Here is a 22,163-nt window from a genome sequence, read left to right as displayed (position 1 = left end):
TGTGGCAAGGAGCAAAAGATGATGCTGCAAAATGTGTGGGGTAAGTAGCTGTGTAAAATCAAATCACCCTGAGAAAAATCTCAGGTTGGAATCTACAGAGTGCATTTTATTCTAATTAATAGAAATTTAACACTTATCCTAGAAAACAAGAAGCTAAACTGCCTGACTCACATGTCAAAAGGCAAGTTTGTTTTTTATTGTACGGGGTTTTAGAACAACAGTAGTACAGCTATGAATAGTTAACATATGTGCACATAGCCACACACCCACACATGCACAGGATACTTTAATAGCTCTGGGTCCTTATTCTCTTAAGAGAATAAGGCAATAATCCCAGGAGTGTTTTTAGGATATAAAGAAGTATAAAGGATTAATATCTGCATTTTTTGTTAGTCTCATTATTAGCCCACCTTCCACCAAGCATAGCTATAAGATAAATTGGCTAGATTGAGTTTGTTTCTGGGACAAGCAATTGAATATGTGCTTATAAAAAGCAGTGGCATCTCTGGGTCTTCTTCCCAGGCTCCATATTTTTAAGAGTCCTCCATTATTTTACAATCCACTTCTCCAATAAACTTTTGCTGGCACTCCCCACACTCTGACATTCTGAATATCCTGGTTACAGGTTGTTTTTCACATTTGTTTCCTTCTCTAGGATCTGAGACCATGGGAGCGAGGGACCATCCTCTGGTTCACCTGAAGCCCTGGCATCTAGAAACAGTGTCAGATGGAGTAGGTCATCCATGTATATTTTGTAAATGAGTGGAGGAGATGCAAGAGGAGTCCCACCAAAAGTACATGTAACTCAACAGGAGGAATAGGCACTGCATGGGGAATATGGTCAGTGGTGCTGAGGTAGCGCTGTGTGGGGATAGACAGCAGGACACTTGTCGACAGCACAGCGTGATGTGTAGAGACATGGAGTCACTGTATTGTGCACCTGAAACTAACAATGGTGTCATCTATATGCAGATAAAAAAAGCTAAAAAGATAAGCTCAACTGGCTAAGCTGACAATAATTAACCTTCTCTATTTTTCTAATGTCAAATATCTCTATTTAAAACAATAATACTGCTTATTGTATGCTTACAACATGCCAGGCAGTGTTCTCCACAGTGTCTACATTTTCACTCACTTAATGCTCAGAACTCTTATGGAATTATTTTACAGGTAGAAGGACCAAAGCTTGAGAAAGTTCAATGTCTTGCCTGAGAATCAATGGTTAAAATGCCATATCAGATATTCTGAATCTGAGCCTGCCTTTTAGTCTTTATGGGGTCCCTAAAAACAGAGCCACCTGACATGGGAGAGCAATAGAAAAGAAAACTTTTGATGCAGGTGCAAAATGTTCCCATTCCTAAAAGCAACACAGCTTCACAAGAGCTCAGAGCTGTGGCATGGGATACAGGACGCAGGCCTTCAGCTTCTGAAATGCTGTAGACCTACATCTGTTTCCCCCCAGAATCTGGGTGCCAGAAACCTGTTGCCCAAGGGGAAAGCAGTAGGGGGTGAGGTCTTTGGAAGCTGATTAGATCCAAGGGCAGAACCGAATGAGAGTCTCACCCTTAGAAAAGAGGCTCCAGGCAGACTCTTTGCCTTCTCCACGATGTGAGGACACAATGGACACAATGATCTGTCCGCAGCCTGCAATCCAGGGAGGGGCCCACACCACAGCCCCACCAGAGCTGTGATGAGTAGGCCCCTCTCCTTCACAAGCATCGGTCTGGGGTATTTTGTTTTAATGGCCAGAACAAAGATGCCAAAGCAGGAGTGACTTTTCCAGATGACACTTCCTAATTGCTCATGAACGGGAGAGTCAACATGGTGTAAGTTGGACCCTATGTGGACATTCCCACTTCTCACATATTCTCCAATCCTTCCTCACTTCCTACTCTGATGTCACTCAAGTGCCAATAAAGGCAACTTTGGAAAATACATTCCCAGCGCAGACTAGGCTTCAGAGAACTGAGTATTTCTTGGTTGGTGTTGGGGAACAGGATGTGTAGGCACCAACTGCGGGTATTTCTCAATCAGTGTACACGCCCTGCTGAAAAGGAAGGTGGAATATGCTTTCGGTTTCATAGCACACATCAAGGCTGACAGAGACAAATCATGGCCGGTGAGTTCTTGCTGACTATAAGGGAATGTCTTGGGGAAAAGCTGGTTCTGGTTGGCCTTGAGTTATGTGACTGTTCAGGGGAGCAGACATGAGGGCTAGGGCTGAGGAACAGGCAGGGGGGCAGGGGAAAGGAGAGGGCTTGGGAGATTTCCACAGCCTGCAGAAAGATGAGGCTGGACCAGGAGGGAATGGGCTTTGCTTGTCAATGTTTTGCAATCCTAATTCAATTTGAAAGGCCCTGGTCTGACAGGGGATGCCTAACTGGCACAGGACAGGTACCAACAGTTCATGTCCCCAAAGGAAATTGGACATAACTGCACAACTCTCTGATGCAGAATTGAACACCCGTGGGGCTGTAGGGCTGGTCGGCGTGACCCCTGGTTTCCACATGCACATGGCAGGAGTGCACATGGTCCTCAGGCTGCGGGGCCAGAGCTGCAGGAACAGAGTGACAGTAGGGTCTCAGGACTCCTGTGCCACCTGCAGAGGGTTGGCCTCCTGACTGCATGTAGAGCAGGTGACTCCTTGTTGCTGACCTGAGAGGGAAAGAGGCTGTTTTCATGACTTGAGGAATCCTTATCTTCACCAGACAAGGTCCTGAAGGACAAGAGAAGGCTGTTTGTCCGGTCAGTAGACATGGGGACCATCAATGGTTTGCTGGATGAACTCTTTGAGAAAAGAGTGCTGAACCACGAGGAGATGGAGCGAGTGCGGTGTGCACACTCTACAGTTATGGATCAGGCCCGAGTTCTGATTGACTCCGTCCTTCGGAAAGGGCCAAATGCATGCCAGATTTTTATTTCTAATATTTGCAATGAGGACATTCACCTGGCACAGACGCTGGGGCTCTCCTCAGGTAAGGATCAGGGGGTCTAACTGCAGTCCAGGGAGAACCATGTCCTTGTGCCCAATGCTGGATTTCCTCCTTGGTTGGTTTAGTTTGCAGACACCTACCTTGTTCCTGGCTCCAGGGCCCCATTTCTGTACCCCAGCTCTACTGAATGGTTCCTGTTTCTTTCTTCTACTTTCTGGTCCTTTGGCCTCAGGAGCCTCCTTTGATTAAAGTTCATTCTCCATCCTGAATATGTGGTGGCTCCTTTGTAGAAGTTCATGAGGACAGTCTGAAAATCTTCATACTATGCTCTCCACTCATCCTAGCAAAGCCCTCACTCAGTGTCTCTCTTTTATCATTTATCATATCCCCCCCCCAAATTAAAGACAATCAATAGCCAAAGACCACATCTTTGCCCCATTCCTCTCCAAGCACAATCCTGGAGCTCTGGAGGCACTTGTACAACCCACTGAGAAACCCTAAAGCTGTCACATGATGCTCTTTGTCAGGGCTGTCATGGCTTTGTCTCTCCCTCTTCCATCTGCCAATTTTTATATGTCCATAGATTATGACAATGAGATGTAGTATCTGGATGCACTTGAAGGGGAGACACCTTCCTAAAAGAAAGTTCTTGGTCATAAGAAGACCTATTGCAGATGCCATAGATAGGTCTCCTCCAGAAAATGTTCTTGAATTCACTGCTGGTTAATTTATTGCAGCAGTCTTGATGGAAATGATGGGCCAAACAGTGGTATGCTGCCTTTGGCTTGAAGCTTTGACTCCCCTCCATGTAGAAAAGGGAAATGGACCATATTTTGTCTATGGATATCCTGTCTTCAATAAGTACTGTGAAATGAAGATTCGGGAGTATTTCTCATTTGTTAGCTTATGCCAATTCCAGAGGCTTCCAGAATAAGCTTCTTGGGTTTTGTCATACTGAGATCCTCATAAAACAAGAAACAAATTGATTCCATTTTTGTCCTTAAAACTGACAATCATAAAAGTGAACCAGGAGGATCTATTAAAAGGTTTGAGTAACTCTATGCAACTAAACACTGTAACTGTGGCTTCCCATTGTTTTTCTCTTCTGTGTGAGTCTTCTTCCACCTAGTAGGGCAAGAGTGATGGTCAGGGGTCTTGGCACATGTGTAATGAGACCAGGCCGTTTGTAGGATGGAGGCGTAACATACTGATTAGGAGCCCATGGATGATTGTGGGGACAGTTTGCATTTGTACCTTGGCTTGACCACCTTCCTGTCCCATGACACTTGGGAAACTGACTTATCACTGCTGAGGGTGGACCAGGTGGGCCACCTCACCCTCATTCTCTGCTGTCATAAGTCTTAGCAGAGCTTAAGTGCACATGTGGCACACACCTGTTAGGCAGTAGTGTTCATCCCAGGAGCCACCTTGAAACATGAGAATTAAGAGGCTTTTTGGTTCCATGTCTGATGCTGTCTCAATTCCCCTTCATCATAGAAAGCAGAAATAAGGAGACTTCCAGATACTCCTTTGCTTTGCCTCCAGTGTGAAAGTTCAATTACTCAGGCATAGTCACTTTGGCTTCCCTGTGATGGCTGTAATGCTAAGCCTTGAACAGGCCTGCAGGTGTGTTCAGGAGGGTTGTCCAATACAGCAGGTGAGAGTCTTCAGAGATGATAAGTGACTATTTTAATGTCCTGAATCTTCACCATCAGGTTCACCATCTGGAAATGATCATACCAAACTAGACTCTCAAGTAGAAGTTCCTTCCTTACCAGGTAATGGTATCTTCCAAATAAGAACATTTTTTTGAACTTCATCTTTTTTGACATTAATTCTAGGTTCACGGGATTACCCCAGGGTGAGAGGGCAATGGGTTATTCTCATGGATTGATCCTATGTCTTTTTCTGTTAATCTATGTGTTATAGCAGAGGCCATCCCTGCAGTTTTACTACCAAGTTCATACTCACAAATCTAAATGTGCCCCAAACCTGACTACCCACTTTAACACCACACTTCACTATTCTAGTGCCTTCTAAACATATGCACTCATGTCTCCTTTAGAGAGTTTTATCTCTATGTACCAGAGAGCTGAGCTTGTCATCCTTCCCCTACCTTGCTTCTTCTCCATTTTTCCCCTGTCCTCGTTAATGGTACCACTATTACCCAGTTATTCAAACCAGAAATCTGGATTATCTTGGGGTTTCTTTTCCTTACTTCCAACATTCAAGCAGTGGCCAAGTTTACTGATTGATTCCTCTTTCAGATCCAGATCCTTCTTTCCACTTCTATTTTTTGATACTATATTTCAGAATCCCTACTCTTACAGTGGCCTATGATTCTTCCAGCCATAACTCTTACTATACTTTTCTTGTCATTAAAAAAATAAATAAATCTATCCTTTTCCCCCACTGGACTTTAATCTTTATGGGGAAATGAGACATGTCTGAATTATTCATAGGTAAGTTCCCATCACAGTGGTTGTTGACTCAGTATGCATGCAATAAATGCTTGTTAAAATACTATTTAACTGAATAATTTCATCAAAATTGCTAATATCTAGGCCATGTGAAAAATATTTGACACATACCAACTATGTTATAGATCTTGCTCTATGGACTGTTCAGAGATTAATGGACAAACAAGGTTCCTGCCTTTATTCATCTTATAAAGATACACAAATATGAAAGATTATGTATTTAAGAATTTCCACCATCAAATTAAAGCTAGCCAAAAATTTGGAGGTAGAAATGACACTTATATAACCATATCTGCTAAGATGATATGGAATGCTATCCCAGATAGTAGTAAATTAACCAAGTGTCAAGTTAATCTACCTTACTGAAAGAACTCTAGATGTACTAATTCATGTATTCATTAGTTTATGCATTCAACAAATATGTAAGTGTTTGTAAGTATTTTAAGCACAAAGATATAGGAATGAGATGTGGGTACAAAGATATGAATTCAAAGACATCATGCTTTTACCAAGAAAATTAAATACAGGCAAAAGAAAATATCCTACAGTCTAGTGGGAAAAATGTACAGTTCTAGGCAACAGCATGGACTTTCTTTGGAACAAATATTAAAAATAGGACCATCATCATCACTATGAGAAAGAGAAATAGGGAAGCAGTAGGTGGCCAGGAAGTTAGCATTAGGCCTAGTGTCACAGAAAGAAAGATGAGAAGCTCCTCCCAAAAATTGTAAGTGGGGATGAATCATTAAACACAGCCAAAAAAAAAAAAAAAAAAAAAAAAAACCACAGCCCAGTATGAACAGGATGGGCCAAGAGAACTCCATGAGTACGAGAGAGGACATATTTTACAGGGCAGATGATGAAAGAGAAGGTGTTTTTAGGGGTATTTCCCATAATGGGGAAATTGCTAGAGACGGCAAAACTTACGTAGTACCCATAGTTGAAGGAGTCTTTGTATTTCTGACAGAAGACAAACACGACAAAAATCCATTTAAGATTTTGGAAACTGTGGGCAAAGAACTCATTACTGGTGTTTTGCATGGCTTGTTGGAAAAAGATATCCTGAAATTGGAGGATGCAGAAAAGAAAACATTTTATGATGCCAAACCTGAAGACAAGCCCTGGGTCATTCTGAACTCTGTGCGACAGAAACGCCAGGAGGCAGGTCAAGCCCTTGTCCATACTTTCATTAATACGGACAAATATTCCACCAGTGTAGAAGGTAAACTGAAAGCACTTACAATGGGTGTCTCAAATTTTCCAGAAATTACTTAACTCCAAGGTCCCTCTAGGATCCTCCATAATCCCACCATCCTTCCAGTACTAAAGTGTAATTTTCACTAACTCTGTCATCATCGTTTGAGAGTCCACCTTGTCTTTTATAGAAGGAGATCCAATTTCCAATTAGCTAAGAAGCTGAGTCCTCGTGCTTAGATTGCTCACAGAAAGAGCTGACTGTGCGAACTGTGCAGTAAGGCATACGCACATGTGAGTCCAGGTTCTATCACTGTGGATGCTCTATGATTTCATTCTAGCTTCCTAACCTCCCTGAGCATCAGTTTCAGCATCTGTGAAATGGTCACAATTTTGGTAACTTCTTCACAGGGTAGGTACATCGTGGCAGGCACAGGCTAACAACCTCTAAGACAGTAGGAGCTCTTACCCAGAATTCTCCTCTGGGCTCCAGATACACTTAGCACCAGAGGCACATTCAACATTTTTGCCCCAATACTCCACTGACATCACAAAACTACATCTACAGAGTTAAACGCTTAATTCCTCCCATCAGATTTGTTCCGCTTCTAATCTCTTTCTATCATATTAGGCAGGACTACATGCCACCAAGCTTCTTCATCCAGAGCACAAGTGTTCTCTTCATGAGTGAATAGTAGCTCTCAGCACAGTGCCCGCCACCACAGGCATGTAATAAATATAGGATAAATACGACAGTGGAAGGACAGGCATGCAGTAAATATTAGTTATCATAATTATTATGATAAACCTTTCTAGGGCTTATGTATTTCTGTAAGTTACGAAATATGGTCAGGGGCACACCTGTAAAGTGTCCAATCTATTGAAACATTTTAAAACTTCTGACCTAGATTAAATTCTAAGTATTACTAAGGCATAAATATATACACTCTTGCCCAAGTTCATCAGTGACAGACTTAATTCATCGTAGAAGTTAACCTCAAAACCCAGCCCTGAGATCTCAGGGTTTATTAATAAGAACAATGGCAATAATAAGCAAAAGGCAACTGTAGGGACCTCACTATAGCATATATGCTTTTTCAAAAAGTTCTGCATGGAGAAGGGACACTCTGCCCAGCCGGACATACATACTAATCTGATGGGTGTTCAGTACCGTGGCCTAAGCTGTGTTCTCCTTAATATTTAAGTTTGTCCTTACGCAGTTTTATTACTTTCTCTTAAATCTGAGGTAGAATGGAAACAATTTGGATTAAAAAATTTTCAGAGATAATTCAGCAAATGGGAATCAAAACTGAAGTCATGGGAGCTTCAAAATAATTTCAGCAACCCCAGGAATCACGATGAGCATCAAACTGAGATAACAGTGGGCCATTGACAGAGTCTCGCAGTCAGAAGGCAGGTGGAGGTCCTCTCATCATGTGTCCAGTGGCTCCCTGGGCTCTCTCTGCACACAAGACCTCTGGGGGAATCCCAGGGCACCCGCAGGCAGGGAAGCTGGGTGAGCTGGGCTACTGGTGAACGTAAAGACCTGGCCTTCTGGACACGGATATGATTCTGATTTATTTCATTTAACAAACTCCTATATGTGCATGCTATGTGACAGTCACTTAGTCTGAGGAGTAACTACTCAGATTCCTACCTGCCAAGGAAGACGGCTTGGTCTTACCATGTACAAGTCTCTTCCTTTTCGTGTCAGTTTAAGGGGCTTCCTGCGTATTTCATTAAGTAACAGATAAGACAAACGTTAACATTTCTATCTAAACTCCTAATTCTCTCATTTATTTCTGTGTGCTGCCAGATGAACAGAACCCTCTTTGGGCAGCAAGCTGCCCTGTAATATTTATTATGTTGTAATGAAAGGATTCATTTTCATGCTTACTATTAAATGTGAGATAGAAATCCTATCTAACCCCCAATTTTATCTGCAAACATGGTATCTGTACACAGATAGAAAATGGTCATTAGGAGCTGATGTTTATTAAGTTGGAGGGTTCACCAAACCTGGACACAACCTGGAAACAGAGACTTTTGAAGCGAAAACATATCTTCTGATCAGAGACTAGCCCAGGACCCTGGATGTCCTCACATTGGTAAAATGTTCTGGAATAAAAAGAAAGAGCATGGGTCTCTTTTTAAGAAATGTCTGGAAAACTTGGTTTCCTTCATCTCCAGAAGTCAGGTTTTTAGCATTCAGTTTAGAAAGACATTTTAAAAAAATGTTATTTAAAAATGAATGGTAACAAATGAGTAAAATAGGGAAAAAATATAAAATACAAAAACTGAAAAGTTTATACAGGATAACATTGCTTTTCTCACTTAGATAAAAGAAAACCAGAGCAGTCTTGGTTGGTTTGTGTCACTGAACACAAAGGTTAATTCCTTTCATGAACAAAATCCTTGTTATATTAGCTCTTGGCAAACTGCTAAATTCTGTTTATGAATTCCTCTTCCTCATTTCTCCAAGGGCAGGCTCAGAGCTTTCCAAGCTTCTTACGCAATCTCAGTTAAGTGAGAGCATGAAGGGTCGGAGAGTTCTCCATTTCTCTAGGGATTAGGTCAGGGTGAGTTAGACAAACTTCTCCAAGTTGGGAGAGGTATTTCTTCATATTTGAAAACGTGGGTTGAAAACTTAGTACCAATTGTTTCACACTTTGGGGAAAGGAGACCCGGGGCATGTGAAAATCCCTGACAGACAACTGTCCCTTTGACCTTGGACGCAGGATATCATTTCTCCTTTAAGTTGCAACTCTGTTAGGAGCCACTGCGGCCTATCTCCTCTGCAAAGGTCAAGTGTACCAGCTGAGAAATACCTGGATGGTACACAATTCAAATTTCTGTGATGTGTCTGGTATGTGCGTGTGTGTCTATATGCACTATATGAAATAGGAGTGGACTCAGGATTGTACAATGTCCTACAGGGTAGCTGTTGGCCACACCGGGCTACTCAGAGCTTGAGTTGTGATTAGAATACATGTTGAGAGGATGCGATTTCAGATATATCATGCAAAAATATATTAGTAATATTAACTAATTTCACCTGCTTCCTTTTAGTTTTTTAACAAGGACATTTTGAATTGCATATGTGGATCAATTATATTTCTAAGGGATAGCAATTCAATAACATTAACCTAGGATGTTCGTGCTCAGAGACAATGGAAAGTCCACATGGATGAGTGAGGACTCAAGAGTAAAACCATTGGAAAAATCTAACTTTTTGCTGAAAATGTAAAAGCTAAATTTGACCCCAAATCATCAAGGTGTTTTCCTAAAAATTATCAGAAATCTACTCTTGCATTTTCGGGTATATCTGCTTTGTCTACTAACGGTCTCCCCCTTCTTTCCTACTCAAAATACATTTCCTCACATTACAGGTTAAATACAATTATAACCCCTACATGTTGAAAAATCTTCTTCCCATGACTTCCCTTTTCTGTCAATATTCTTAAGAGATAATTGGGTCACAAAGGCAGATATCCTAATTTCTATACCACAATATATCCCACAGCCTTCGTGGAAAACATGCCTGGGCCAACCATTCCTGACTCAGAAGAATCTACAGATACTCTCAAGCTTTGTCCTCCTGAAACATTTGTGAAAATGTATAAAGAGAAGGCTGAAGAGGTGCTGTGCTCCATCCATGAAATTGAGAATAAGAGAGAAACAACTGCTTTCACTATCTACATGATTTCCTAAAGCACTAATTGCAGAGTTGGGGAGCAAAGACAGTGGTAACCTTACCCATTGATGCCCTGAGCAAGGAAGAAATCATGTGGCCTCACACAGACTTTGATTCTCTTTCAACCCCATGATAAATACAGATCTCTCATTTTGATTTATTTGTTGTTGAATCTATTTGTGATTTATGGCAATTTTAGTTGTAGTCCTAGAAGAAAAATATTTATAAGAGACTATGACTGAGTAATAATTGTTTGCATTCTAGTTGAAAAGCCTAGATGTAAAGTGTATTTTTAAAATACAATTAAAGCCTGCATAGCATTGTATGTTGATATGTTTTAAAAAAAAAAAAAAAGTGCCAAAATAATAATGTCACCAAAGAAAAAGGATCATTGATGTATTTATTTTTGGCTGGAGCCAGTGGCAAGTGTCTTCTGGCTTTTACGAAATTGGATTTGAATCTTGAATGCTAAGAAAGATTTGACCAGGTAGAGAAGAGAGAGGAGGAGACAGTAGGAAACATTCTAGTCTCCTTAAGATTCTTAAGTAACCATTCCAGTGACATACTGGGTCCTGTTCTAGGCTCTTAAGAGATAACTTACTTCCAATTTGTACTTCTTGCTACTGCCAACTCAATCCATCATCAAGAGTTAGGGGGGGCAATGTCTTCTGGTACAGGACAGGGCAGCTAAACGAGTCCTTAGCACAGTAACAATGACTGGTAGATGAGGGTTTAAAAGGAGATTTAGGTAAATCCAACTCACTGTCTATATCCATTTCCTGTAGATCTACCCAATAAAGGAGAGAAAGGATCGTACTCGTCTGGCTCTCATCATATGCAATATAGAGTTTGATCATCTTTCTACCAGGGATGGAGCTGAACTTGACATTGCAGGAATGGAGAGTCTGCTGGAGGGCCTGGGCTACAGTGTAGTTGTGAAACGGAAACTCACTGCTAAGGTAGGAGACCCTCATGTGCCCCAAACATGTATATATGCAACACGCATCCTACTACTAACATGTTAGCTTTAGCATATTAGGCAAATACTTTGATATTTGGCCGTGTGTGTGTGTGTGTGTGTGTGTGTGTGTGTATGTGTGTTTAAGAAATGAAAGTAAGAGACAGGGAAAATCTGTGTCTCTTTTGAGCCTTAATATCCTCAGTTCCATAACTAGACAAAGTGATTGGCATGTGTATTTAGATAATCCTTAGTTCCAAAGTGGGATGATAAGAACTCAGCCCCAACATTCTCCAGAAAACTCTAGAGTAATGTTTATTTAGTAGGAGTGTACTCATCACGTAAGGACTGAGTCCCCGCTTTGTCCCAGGCCTCTTCCTAGTGTTGGGCATAGGTCTGTACACACAATGGGAAGCACCCAGTTGCAGTGCCATAGGCTTGTTTGGTGCAGGATAATTGTACCATACGCCAAGCAGAAAATTTCACAGACTCGGTGTGTCTCTGTAAGAGTAGAAAGAACATTTAAAGTAAGTGAAAAGAGAAAGGAAAAATGAAATATGAGAGTGAACTAGTGAGTGGGGAGCAATGACGTTAGATGGGATGGTCAAAAGAGACTTGTTTTGGGAGTTAACACAGGAGCAGGCACATGACTATAGGGAGCAAGACAGCTCTGGAAAGTTGTGGATGAACTACATTCCAGGCAGGAGGACCAGAAGGGGGAAATCTGAATGGAATGGGAAACCTGAGCAGGGTGACCAGAGCCCAGGGGAGGATGAGACAGGGTGAGAGAGAAATATTCGTACATCAGAAGTTTAACTTTATTCTAAGCACACTGGGAAGAATTTTACAAGGCTAGTGGCAGGAAGTATTTATGACCCAAGGCTTTTGTCAAGTAATGAAAGGAAAGACAGAAATGAAGAGGAAAAATGGACAGTTTATATACTGTCACCTAGAGCAGAAAGTTCAACCCACTGCTCCATTATAGAAAGAAAAATCAAAAGACATTAGGGAGCAAACACTGCATGAAGGCATAGCAAGTGCAATCTTAAACTGCTGGTGATAAGCAGGAGGTGAGACCAACTGAAATGCTTGTCATATCAAACTAAGACCTGGTGGTCTTTTGCAGGGTATGGAATCAGTGCTACGGGAATTTGCCGCCCGCCCAGAGCATAAGTCCTCAGACAGCACATTCTTGGTGTTAATGTCTCACGGCATCCTGAATGGAATCTGTGGGACCGCACACAGCGTGGAAAATCCAGATGTACTAGCTTATGACACCATCTTCCAGATTTTCAACAACCGTCACTGCCTCAACCTCAAGGACAAACCGAAGGTCATCATCATCCAGGCCTGCAGAGGTGGTGAGTTCTGAGATAGAAACCCCAAAGGCCATGAAGGTGTCTGCAGAGAACTGCGCTGAGTGCTTTGTTTCTAGAGATGATCTTAGAGTCCATTCAGTGCAAATAAACTGGACTGAATTCAGGAAACACTAGTGCCTAGCGGGCTGGTATCACAAGCATTTGTCCTGTCAGCTAACACATTTCTGTTCAACTTAATCCAGGGTAAGTGGTGAAGAAGACTACCAGAATCCCTAAATCAAAGTGAAACACAAATATTCAGATCTTAGAGCAAAATGACTTTAATGATGGTTTTCCTTATTCATGTTTTACAGTCATTTTGACAATCTCTGGCTTGAGAATAATTTTCTTTGAAAGTGAGCATATTATGTAAGAGCACCATGCTTTTCTCTCAGGCATGTTGAATGGGAAATGAGTAGGAAAGTGAGGGAACTTGGGATGGCAGTCAAAAACAATTCTTTTATCCTGACTTTCAATTGTCCTTGAGCTTTGTTGGAGCAATGTTTGGGGGAGAAGGAAACAAAAACAATTTAGCTAAAAAATTTAAGTGTGCTCCCTGAGATGAAGCTAATAAGCCTTTAACTTCTATGCTCTTCCTAGCAAATGGCTTCTTCTTGTTTTATGATGTTATCATTGTTAATCAACACATGGCTGTAGGGACCCCAGAGAAAGGCAGAGTGCTGTGTGTGTGTGTGTGTGTGTGTGTGAAACTGGTGAGAATAAATTCTTAAAAACAAAGAAGGGGGCAATTCTACTAGTCATACTGAGAGATACAGTGTATAGAAAATTGATGTCTCCATAGAAAATCCTGGGGAACTGTGGGTCAGCGACTCTCCAAAAGCCTCGACAGACAGCTGGACACATCAACCTCTGATGCTCGAGAGCGATGCCATTCACAAGGTCCACGTGGAGAAGGACTTCATTGCTTTCTGCTCCTCAACCCCACGTATGTGTCTCTCCATTGCATACAGGGATTTGTGGGCCTGGGGACACCGCTGAATGATTCTAGAAAATCAAGATAGCCTCTGTGCAGCCAGGATCCTAAGTGAATTTTAAGTGTTGTCAATCTATTTTAAATCTTATCTAGTCTGTTCTGTGGAGACAAATATTCTTTTTTTCCCTTAATTTCTAAAACTGTGCTTTTATTATAAGTGTTGTGCTTTACAGTAAAAGGTACACCAAACATGAAAACAATCTAATGCAAGGAACCCCCTTTACAATATACCATTTTAAAACAGGTGATTGATTCTTTTCTATTAAATCATTCAACATTTTGAGAAGAGTTCTTACGGATCCTGGGACTGGCTGCCCTCTCTCAAATGATCAAGTGCAAGCTTTTTGCTCCATACTACCCACCTGATGTTGTCTGGAGTGTTGCCATTGGATGCCTCAGCAGGAAGTAGACGCCCCTTTAACAGAAGTAGAAAAGGATCCTAAGGGGCTTATTAAAACTACTAACAGTATAGCAGTGTTTAGTTCTTGATTTCCATATAATCATCTGAAGAAGTCTTACATTTGGGTATTTATAATTTGCGAATTTTTATCTTTAGTCTTTTTAAACCACTCTATGCAATTAGGATTGACTTACAAAATGCTATGCATATTTACCGTGTATGAATTGATGAGTTTGGAGATGAGTATATATCTGTGGAACTATCACCACAATCCATGCCATAAACATATCCATCTCCCCCAAAAGTTTTCTTTGGGCCTGTTCATCTATTTTGTTTATTATATCATGAAAGACAGCACCGCACACAATTTGTAAATGGCCACCTGTGTAAACATGGGGACATTCTTGAATCCTTCTGAACTTCTAGTTTTTCCTCTGTAAAATGGGATAATTCCAGTTATCTCTCAGCCTCTTTGAAAGCCAAGAAGATGAACATAGGGCACAGAGTAAAAAGTCAGTCAGTGCTAAGTAGACAGTGCAATTGCTATGCCATCTTCTGAAGCTTTGATGAGCTCCCCCGTTACTTGGACCTCTATTACTTTCTTTGTTTCCTCTCTGTGGAAAATGAGTTAATGTAAGGTTATAAGTGCGTTTCCTAAACACATTCAGATAATTACTAAGCTATGCTTTAGAAAAAAATGTAAATAAAATAAGGCCACAGCCCCAAGCTTACCACTTCCTGTCTTCACAGATAATGTGTCCTGGAGACATATCACGAAGGGATCTCTTTTCATTGCACAACTCATCACATGCTTCCAAAAATATTCCTGGTGCTGTCACCTAGAAGGAGTATTCCGGAAGGTAAGCTTGTCTTTCCTTTTCTAATCATTTGTTTGTTCAGGAAGGCTTTGCTAGGTGACAATGGCAGACTGTGTAAGGCAAACACAAGTAGAGTGGGACCTGGTTTCTGTCATCTAGGTATTTAAAACCTGATGTAGAAAAAAAATGTCAATGCACTGTAGCAGGAGATAAAAATATTATCAAAAAATATATAAAATATAAGCTGTGTGTCATGGGGTGTAAGTTCTTAAATTTCAAAGAGTGGGAGGTTTTTGCATTAGTTTTCGTTGTTTGCTTTATTAAGTAAATATAGACTAGGTGGTAAGTTGTGGGCTCTATCCCGGTCACAAAGGGGTTATGAGATACATGTGACATAAGACTACATAGCACATACATGTTTATGAGATAGATGGTCACTGAACAAATAGGCCAACAAACAATGTGTGATTACAGATTATGATAGGGTCTGTAAAGAAAGAGACTGACCACATGTGGAAGTGAAGACAGGAGAAGACATTCTGTGTCCAGCTCTGAACACTCCTTAGTCCTTCCTCCTTCCTAGTTTTCTTTCCTCTGCGGCTCTCTCCTCCATGCACTAAGTATATGTATTTATATGTTCATTTTTCATCTGTATTTACTCACTCAAATGTGAATTTATGAAGGCAGGAATTTGCTAAATATCTCAACGTTCAAGCACATAGGAATTATTATTCATTGAATAAATACATAGATATGCCCCCTTTTTCATGGAGCAAGGGATTGGTATTAAGAACGTGGAAAAATATGGTTGTGTTTTTATTCAAAAACACAGAGAGTATGGCAGCCCGGGTGGCTCAGCGGTTTAGCGCTGCCTTCAGCCCAGGGCCTGATCCTGGAGCCCCAGGATCGAGTCCCACATCGGGCTCCCTGCATGGAGCCTGCTTCTCCCTCTGCCTGTGTCTCTGCCTCTGTGTGTGTGTGTCTCTCATGAATAAATAAATAAAATCTTAAAAAAAAAAAAACACAGAGAACAGTTGCACTTTTCTGGAAAAAGAAGGTTATACCACTAGTAAATTGGAGAAGACAGCAGAGTGACATGCGTTGGGGTCTCTGTGAATAGGAACTCAGGAAGATAAGCCCTGTTGAATGAATAGGATTTTGACATTGCACTTGGAAAGGATTTCCAGGAAAGGCTAGAAATAATTGATCTAGGTTAAGTAGGATCTCATTGATCAGTCTGTGGCAAAAGACTTTAGGTAAGCTGGTGGTGGGGATGTGAAAGTTGGTCAGTGTTATGTATTTAAGAACAAAATCCCAGAATTTGAGTCTCTTTGAATTGAGGACTTAGCCCTGGTGGACATAGAAAGTTGAGAATTCAAGGGAAAATTGATCATCAAATCTATAGATCAGAAACAAAACAGGAAATGGAGTTTGAAAGGGTTTGGATTAGACATAAAGGGTTTGAGATAAAGAGCATATTCTGACATGGGCATCACTTTTTTTTAAGATCTTTTATTTATTTATTCATGAGAGACACACACAGAGAGAGAGAGAGAGAGGCAGAGACACAGGCAGAGAGAGAAGCAGGCTCCATGCAGGGAGCCCAACGTGGGACTCGATCCCAGATTTCCAGGATTACACCCTAGGCCAAAGTCAGCACTAAACCGCTGAGCCACCAGGGCTGCCCATGGGTCATCACTTTTAAGAAGTAGGACAGCAGTGGCAGAGAGTTTGAGTGTCCATTGGGCTGGCTCCATCAACCTTAGAAGCACTCTGCATTCCCAGAATTTTCTGGCTCATAGTGGAAAATATTTTCTGAGAATTCATAAGAGGCATGTCTCATCTAGCCCATCTTTTTGTTTTTAGGTACAACAATCATTTGAAAAACCAGATGTGAAAGCCCAGATGCCGACCATTGAACGAGTATCCATGACAAGATATTTCTATCTCTTCCCTGGCAATTGAAAAGAATAAGTATCAAGAGCTGTTAGCAGGTGAAGTAAACGGGAAAGTAACATTGGTGGTGAGGCCCAATGACCAAATGGCAGCTGACAGCTTAGGTGGTCACATTAGTGTTTCTTGTTGATATAGTTTAGCAATTAGCTGCTATTTTCACTCTGCTTATGTGCATCCGGATCCTATATTCACCTCCACAATCAACCCTTCAGTGAGGTAAATGAAACCAAGAGAGAAGTAATAAAGTGTGAAGGACACAGGGTAACAATTATTAAAACAGAAATGTCCTCATCCCTCCATTATTACTTATATTCACCTCTCGCATTCTCTCCCGGCCTGCTCTCCCACATGCCAAGTTACCACATATTACCTCCGATCCCCAAAACACAGAAAACAGAAGGGTTGATCATGGAGAAAGAAGGACTTTGGTCCTCTAAGTACATGCACTACATCATGTCTGTGAGCTACCATCGCCAGACAGCATAAAACCTACCTTGTACAGGGGCAGACTCTGGTTCTGTACTGTTCTCACAGTGTGGATCTCAGAACACTCAGAGTATGTGTTCACATTTGCACATACTGCTCAGAAACTCCTTTAGTATCCATCTTAACACTTATTATTGTTATTATTATTTTTGGTCAAAATATTTTAGAATGAGTATATCAAGGTTAGATCCCACAACTATTTTACTCACTCAGAGCAGCTTTATATCATTCTAAATCACTCATAAGCAATTATGAGTCTCCCTCTTAGAAACATAATTTAAATTCTATTTAATAGTGAGGTTTATCTCAGTATTTTAAATATGTGCCCATGCCATCTCCTACCCTGGGTTTCTAACACATAGATTGCATAATTGCTCAGATATTTCAGTATAACAGCTTTTAAGGCCAAATTAGTCCAATAGAACAACACTTGGGGATTGAATCACTTATGGGACAAGCACATCAAGCACATACTATGTTCTAGGTTCTTTTCTAGGTACTGGTACCAGGGAACAAAATAAGTGGAGTCCTTGCTCTGAGAAAGCCCACACACGAGTGAGGGGAGACAGACCCTAACCACACAAGGAAATCTATCCTGGGTCAGAAAGGGACAAGAGCTGCAAAAAATAAAGGAGAAAAAGAATAAAAAATAAGAGGCTAAAGAGACACACAAAGTGGATATTGTTGTGCCACAGATAGATTATTCAGGCAAAATTTCCTCCAAGTGATAAAATGGTGAAGTCAGAACAAAGAGTGGACATACTGGCGGGGGGCGGGAGTGAATCTTGTGGTACCTGTGAGGGGAAAGGTGTCCCAGCTCAGGGAATAGTAAATACAATCACCCTGAGGCAGAGACATGTCTCATGTGCTTACAGAAGTGCAAAAAGGGTGTAGCCTGGAGGAGAATGAAATTGGGAAAAATGGCAGACAAAATCAGAAAAGTGGTAGGAAACCTGATCGCATGGACCTTAGTGGTCACATGGTAGAGACTTTAAATTTTTTATCCCCAGTGAGACAGAATCTTTTAAGTGCTTTTGCACAGAGAAATGATATAATCTAGTAACTGAAGTTTTGCAAAGATCCCCTGGAGTATTTTTCGGCAAACAGACTATAAAGGTCACAAATATAAACCAAAGGAAATGGCAAAATGCACCTGGAGAAGGATGGCAAAGGAATCATGACAAGGGATGGACTGAAGGCTTCCAGGGATTACTATCTTGACATTCTGCTCTCTTTCTCTCCTTCAGGCAATCATGGGCAGTCCAGCTCTTCTTGACCAACTTCAAAAAATACCTTTGCTACCATAGCACACTCATGTAACCTTTCGTATTTCAATAAAAACAAAAGCAAATGAACTGTGTCCTTTATGTCCTTTAACAGAGAATATTATTTCAGCTAAAATGTGACAGAATGGAAATGGCATGGAAGAAGCTAGCCGGACTTTCCAGCTTTGTGACTCATACAGCGTCAGCACTTCTGGCTGAACATAACAGGCCATGACTTGCCCTCAGCAAAGGGTGACAGGAGAATGTCCCTATCTGGAGACAAGAACTGTAAACTGGTTAGATCCTCATTTATATACTTATCAAACCCTGGACCTATAGGATGATCTAGAGAAGTCTTCTAATTGATTATTTAACCAACATTATAGGTTGACCTCATTTTTTTCCTTCAGTAAACTATGATTTCAGCAAATTAATATACCTGTCCAAACACAGTTAGCAGGTGATTGCTCTGGACTTGCTCTGGATTATGAGCTATTAACCACTGTGCTGTGTTACCTCTTCAAAGCAAGAAAGGACTAAAATTGTAGGGATTCTGAATTGTAGGAATTAACAGAATTTTTAACTGCTAGGGTTAACTCACACTACAAAGATTCATGACAGTTTTATTTCTGGACTTTGCCTTCCCATGTAGACATATAAGTCACATCACAAAGATCCAAAAATACATAGCACAGATGCCTTATTCTCTGACTACTGAGTGGTAATATTAGAAAGCCAATAACAGAAAGACTACCTTGCAACTGCATGTAGTTCAAAATGGGGATACAGGGGCAGCCTGGGTGGCTCGGCGGTTTGGCACTGCCTTCAGTCTAGGGCAGGATCCTGGAGAGCCGGCATCGAATCCCACATCGGGCTCCCTGAATGGAGACTGCTTCTCCCTCTGCCTGTGTCTCTGCCTCTCTCTCTCTCTCTCCCTCTCTCTCTCTTTCTCTTTCATAAATAAATAAAATATTTTTTACAAAATGGAGATACACACATACACACAAGCACATACATATTCTATATACACATGCACAGAACTAAATGTACATATACACACATACAAAAACAAGAAAGAAAAAAACAAATGAACTAAGCATTCAACTTAAGGAGTCAGAAATATACTAAACCAATACATAAAGAGAAGTAAGTAGATAATACAAATGAATAAGAATGCATGAATGAAATGGTAATGAAACAAAGGACTGAGCAGGTTACTGAAGCAAATGCTGGCCCTTTAAAAGAACTAATGAAATCGCAGGCATTCAGCAAGACAGAATGTGAGAAAACAGAATTAGCACAAAAACAATATCTGAGATTAAAAGGTACAGTGAATATAGTTAAGAATAAATACAGGGGAGAAAAGTTAGAGAATATCATACATAATACAGAGGAAATATACAGAAAATTTTCTAGAAAAGGCAAATTAATAAAATTTAAACATGATAAAATAAAAAGCTGAATGGATCCATAGACATTAAACAAATTAATTTTTCTTTTCATATTTATCTGCAAAAAAATTCGTAGACCCAAATGGTTGGAAAGGCATGTATTTCAAAACTTCTAAGAAACTGATGAGCTCTACTTTCAATAAACACTTCCCCATAAAAAAGAGAAGCAGGCTTTTTAAATTCTTTAACAGGGCTTATACAAAACTGAAACAAAATTAGAGAAGAGGAAGAGTTAGAAAAATACTGGCTGATTTCTCACAAACACTCATGTAAAGATTCTAAAAAACATGTTAGCAAAGCAAATCTAGCCATATCTGAAATAATACATTTATTAATTAGTATGTAAAGATACTAGTGTATAAAAATGTGATTACGGTTGATTAACTGACATGTTTATGACAGCTTTCTTCAAAATAAAAGATTAAAAAGTAGGAGTGCCTGAACACAATTCAATAGGAGTGCATTGAACACAATCTAAAGTTTATCAGTCTGTTAAGCATCTGCTTTGGGCTCAGTTCATGATGCCAGGGTAGTGGGATGGAGTCCCATATCCAGCTCCCTGCTCAAGGGAAGTGTGCCTCTCCTACTCCTCCTAGCTGATGCTCACTGTCACTATCTCTGTCTCCCTCTTTCTCAAATAAATAAATAAAATCTTTAAACAGAAAAGATTAAAAAGTAGATGTAAAAATTTAAGAGGTTTATAAAGGCATTCAATAGTATTGAGGGTTCATTTACAGTTAAAAATAATTAAAACCCTAGAAAATCAAGGTGAAAAGCAATTCCTTAATCTAATGCATGTATTTAAATTTTTTTTTATTTATTTATGATAGTCACACACAGAGAGAGAGGCAGAGACATAGGCAGAGGGAGAAGCAGGCTCCATGCACCGGGAGCCCGACGTGGGACTCGATCCTGGGTCTCCAGGATCACACCCTGGGCCAAAGGGAGGCGCTAAACCGCTGCACCACCCAGGCATCCCTAATGCATGTATTTAATAAAGAGCATATCAACAAAATAGAAATAGCGGGGAAACACTTAACATGAGAAAATCTATAGCCTTCTTATGCAGAAATATTTGCATATTGCCTTTAAATAATATATAAGTAAAAATATTTCTATTTAATTTTGCAATGGATTTCCAATAAAGCCAAAAGTAAAAAGTATGGAACACAAGAAATAAAATCATCACTGTTCTTGAAAAATGGGATTTTACTCACTAAAAATCTCTTCAAATTAATAAGTTTCCTGGATTTGCAAGAATTCAGATCAATATACAAAATTTAACAGCATTCTTATATTTAAAAGATGATAGGAAGTGTTTGCTTTTTAAAGCCTCTTCTTGCAATAGCAAGGAACATCATAAGATATTTGAAGGTAATTGCAAACCAATTTTGCAAGTTATATATGGAAAAATATTTTTTAAAAAATCATTGAGTAACATAAAGGAAAGATTTAACTACTGTGAGGGATATCACCATCATTGACCAAAAGTCAAATGTAAATGTTTCAGTTTCCCACCCAAATTAATATATACCTAACAGAATAACAAAGAAAACCTAACATGGTATTTTCTTGAACTTAATAGTTTGTTTATACACTTTGTTTAGAAGGAAAAGTAGTAAGAATAGCTAAGAAAACAGCCTATGGAATGGGAGAAGATATTTTCAAATGACATATTTGATAAAGGGTTAGTATCCAAAATCTATAAAGAACTTTTCAAACTCAACACCAAAAAAACAAATAATCTAGTTAAGAAATGGGCAGAAGACATGAATAGATACTTTTCCAAAGAAGACATACAGATGGCCAACAGATGCATAAAAATATGCTATCACTTATTATCAGGAAAATACAAATCAAAACCACAATGAGAGATGCCTGGGTGGCTCAGCATTTGAGAGTCTGCCTTCTGCTCAGGGAGTGATCCTGGGGTCCCAGGGTTGAGTCCCACATCGGGCTCCCTGCATGGAGCCTTCTTCTCCCTCTGCCTATGTCTCTGTCTCTCTATCTCTCTGTGTCTCTCATGAATAAATAAATTTAAAAAAACACAATGAGATAGCACCTCACACCTGTCAGAATGGCTACAATTAACAAGTCAGTAAACAACAGATGTTGGCAAAGAAGCAGAGAAGAGAGGGAGCTCTCTTACACTGTAGGTGGGAATGCAAGCTGACAC

The 22,163-nt window shown here is 40.3% G+C and overlaps 2 protein-coding genes and 1 long non-coding RNA gene across 4 annotated transcripts; 2 read left to right on the top strand and 1 right to left on the bottom strand.

Annotated features, from left to right (window-relative positions):
• Nucleotides 1-1,936: 1,936 nt before the first annotated feature.
• CARD16 (caspase recruitment domain family member 16) lies at nt 1,937-6,688 on the top strand. Its single transcript, XM_077883125.1, has 4 exons — nt 1,937-2,119; nt 2,709-2,975; nt 4,649-4,711; nt 6,381-6,688. Exons 1-4 carry the CDS (start codon nt 2,113-2,115, stop codon nt 6,686-6,688), a joined length of 645 nt encoding a protein of 214 aa, XP_077739251.1. The 5' UTR covers nt 1,937-2,112.
• LOC144311170 (caspase-1) lies at nt 4,650-18,626 on the top strand. 2 transcript variants are annotated; one of them, XM_077893281.1, is made up of 8 exons: nt 4,650-4,711; nt 10,131-10,246; nt 11,087-11,260; nt 12,386-12,620; nt 13,420-13,563; nt 14,762-14,871; nt 16,696-16,823; nt 18,519-18,626. In XM_077893281.1, exons 2-7 carry the CDS (start codon nt 10,145-10,147, stop codon nt 16,792-16,794), a joined length of 864 nt encoding a protein of 287 aa, XP_077749407.1. In that variant the 5' UTR covers nt 4,650-4,711; nt 10,131-10,144; the 3' UTR covers nt 16,795-16,823; nt 18,519-18,626. The 2 variants fall into 2 exon arrangements, with proteins under 2 accessions (XP_077749407.1, XP_077749408.1); XM_077893282.1 differs by lacking the exon at nt 4,650-4,711 and adding an exon at nt 6,501-6,635.
• On the bottom strand, nt 12,883-14,863 carry LOC144311171 (uncharacterized). Its single transcript, XR_013376755.1, has 3 exons — nt 14,744-14,863; nt 13,974-14,026; nt 12,883-13,622 (listed from the first exon to the last, which is right to left on the bottom strand). It is a non-coding gene; the product is annotated as an uncharacterized LOC144311171 (long non-coding RNA).
• Nucleotides 18,627-22,163: the final 3,537 nt, after the last annotated feature.

The sequence above is a fragment of the Canis aureus genome, chromosome 3 (assembly GCF_053574225.1).
Source record: "Canis aureus isolate CA01 chromosome 3, VMU_Caureus_v.1.0, whole genome shotgun sequence".
Classification (NCBI taxonomy): Eukaryota; Metazoa; Chordata; class Mammalia; order Carnivora; family Canidae; genus Canis; species Canis aureus.
The sequence above is the reverse complement of the archived record's forward strand: the minus strand, read 5'-3'. Positions and strand labels throughout refer to the sequence as shown.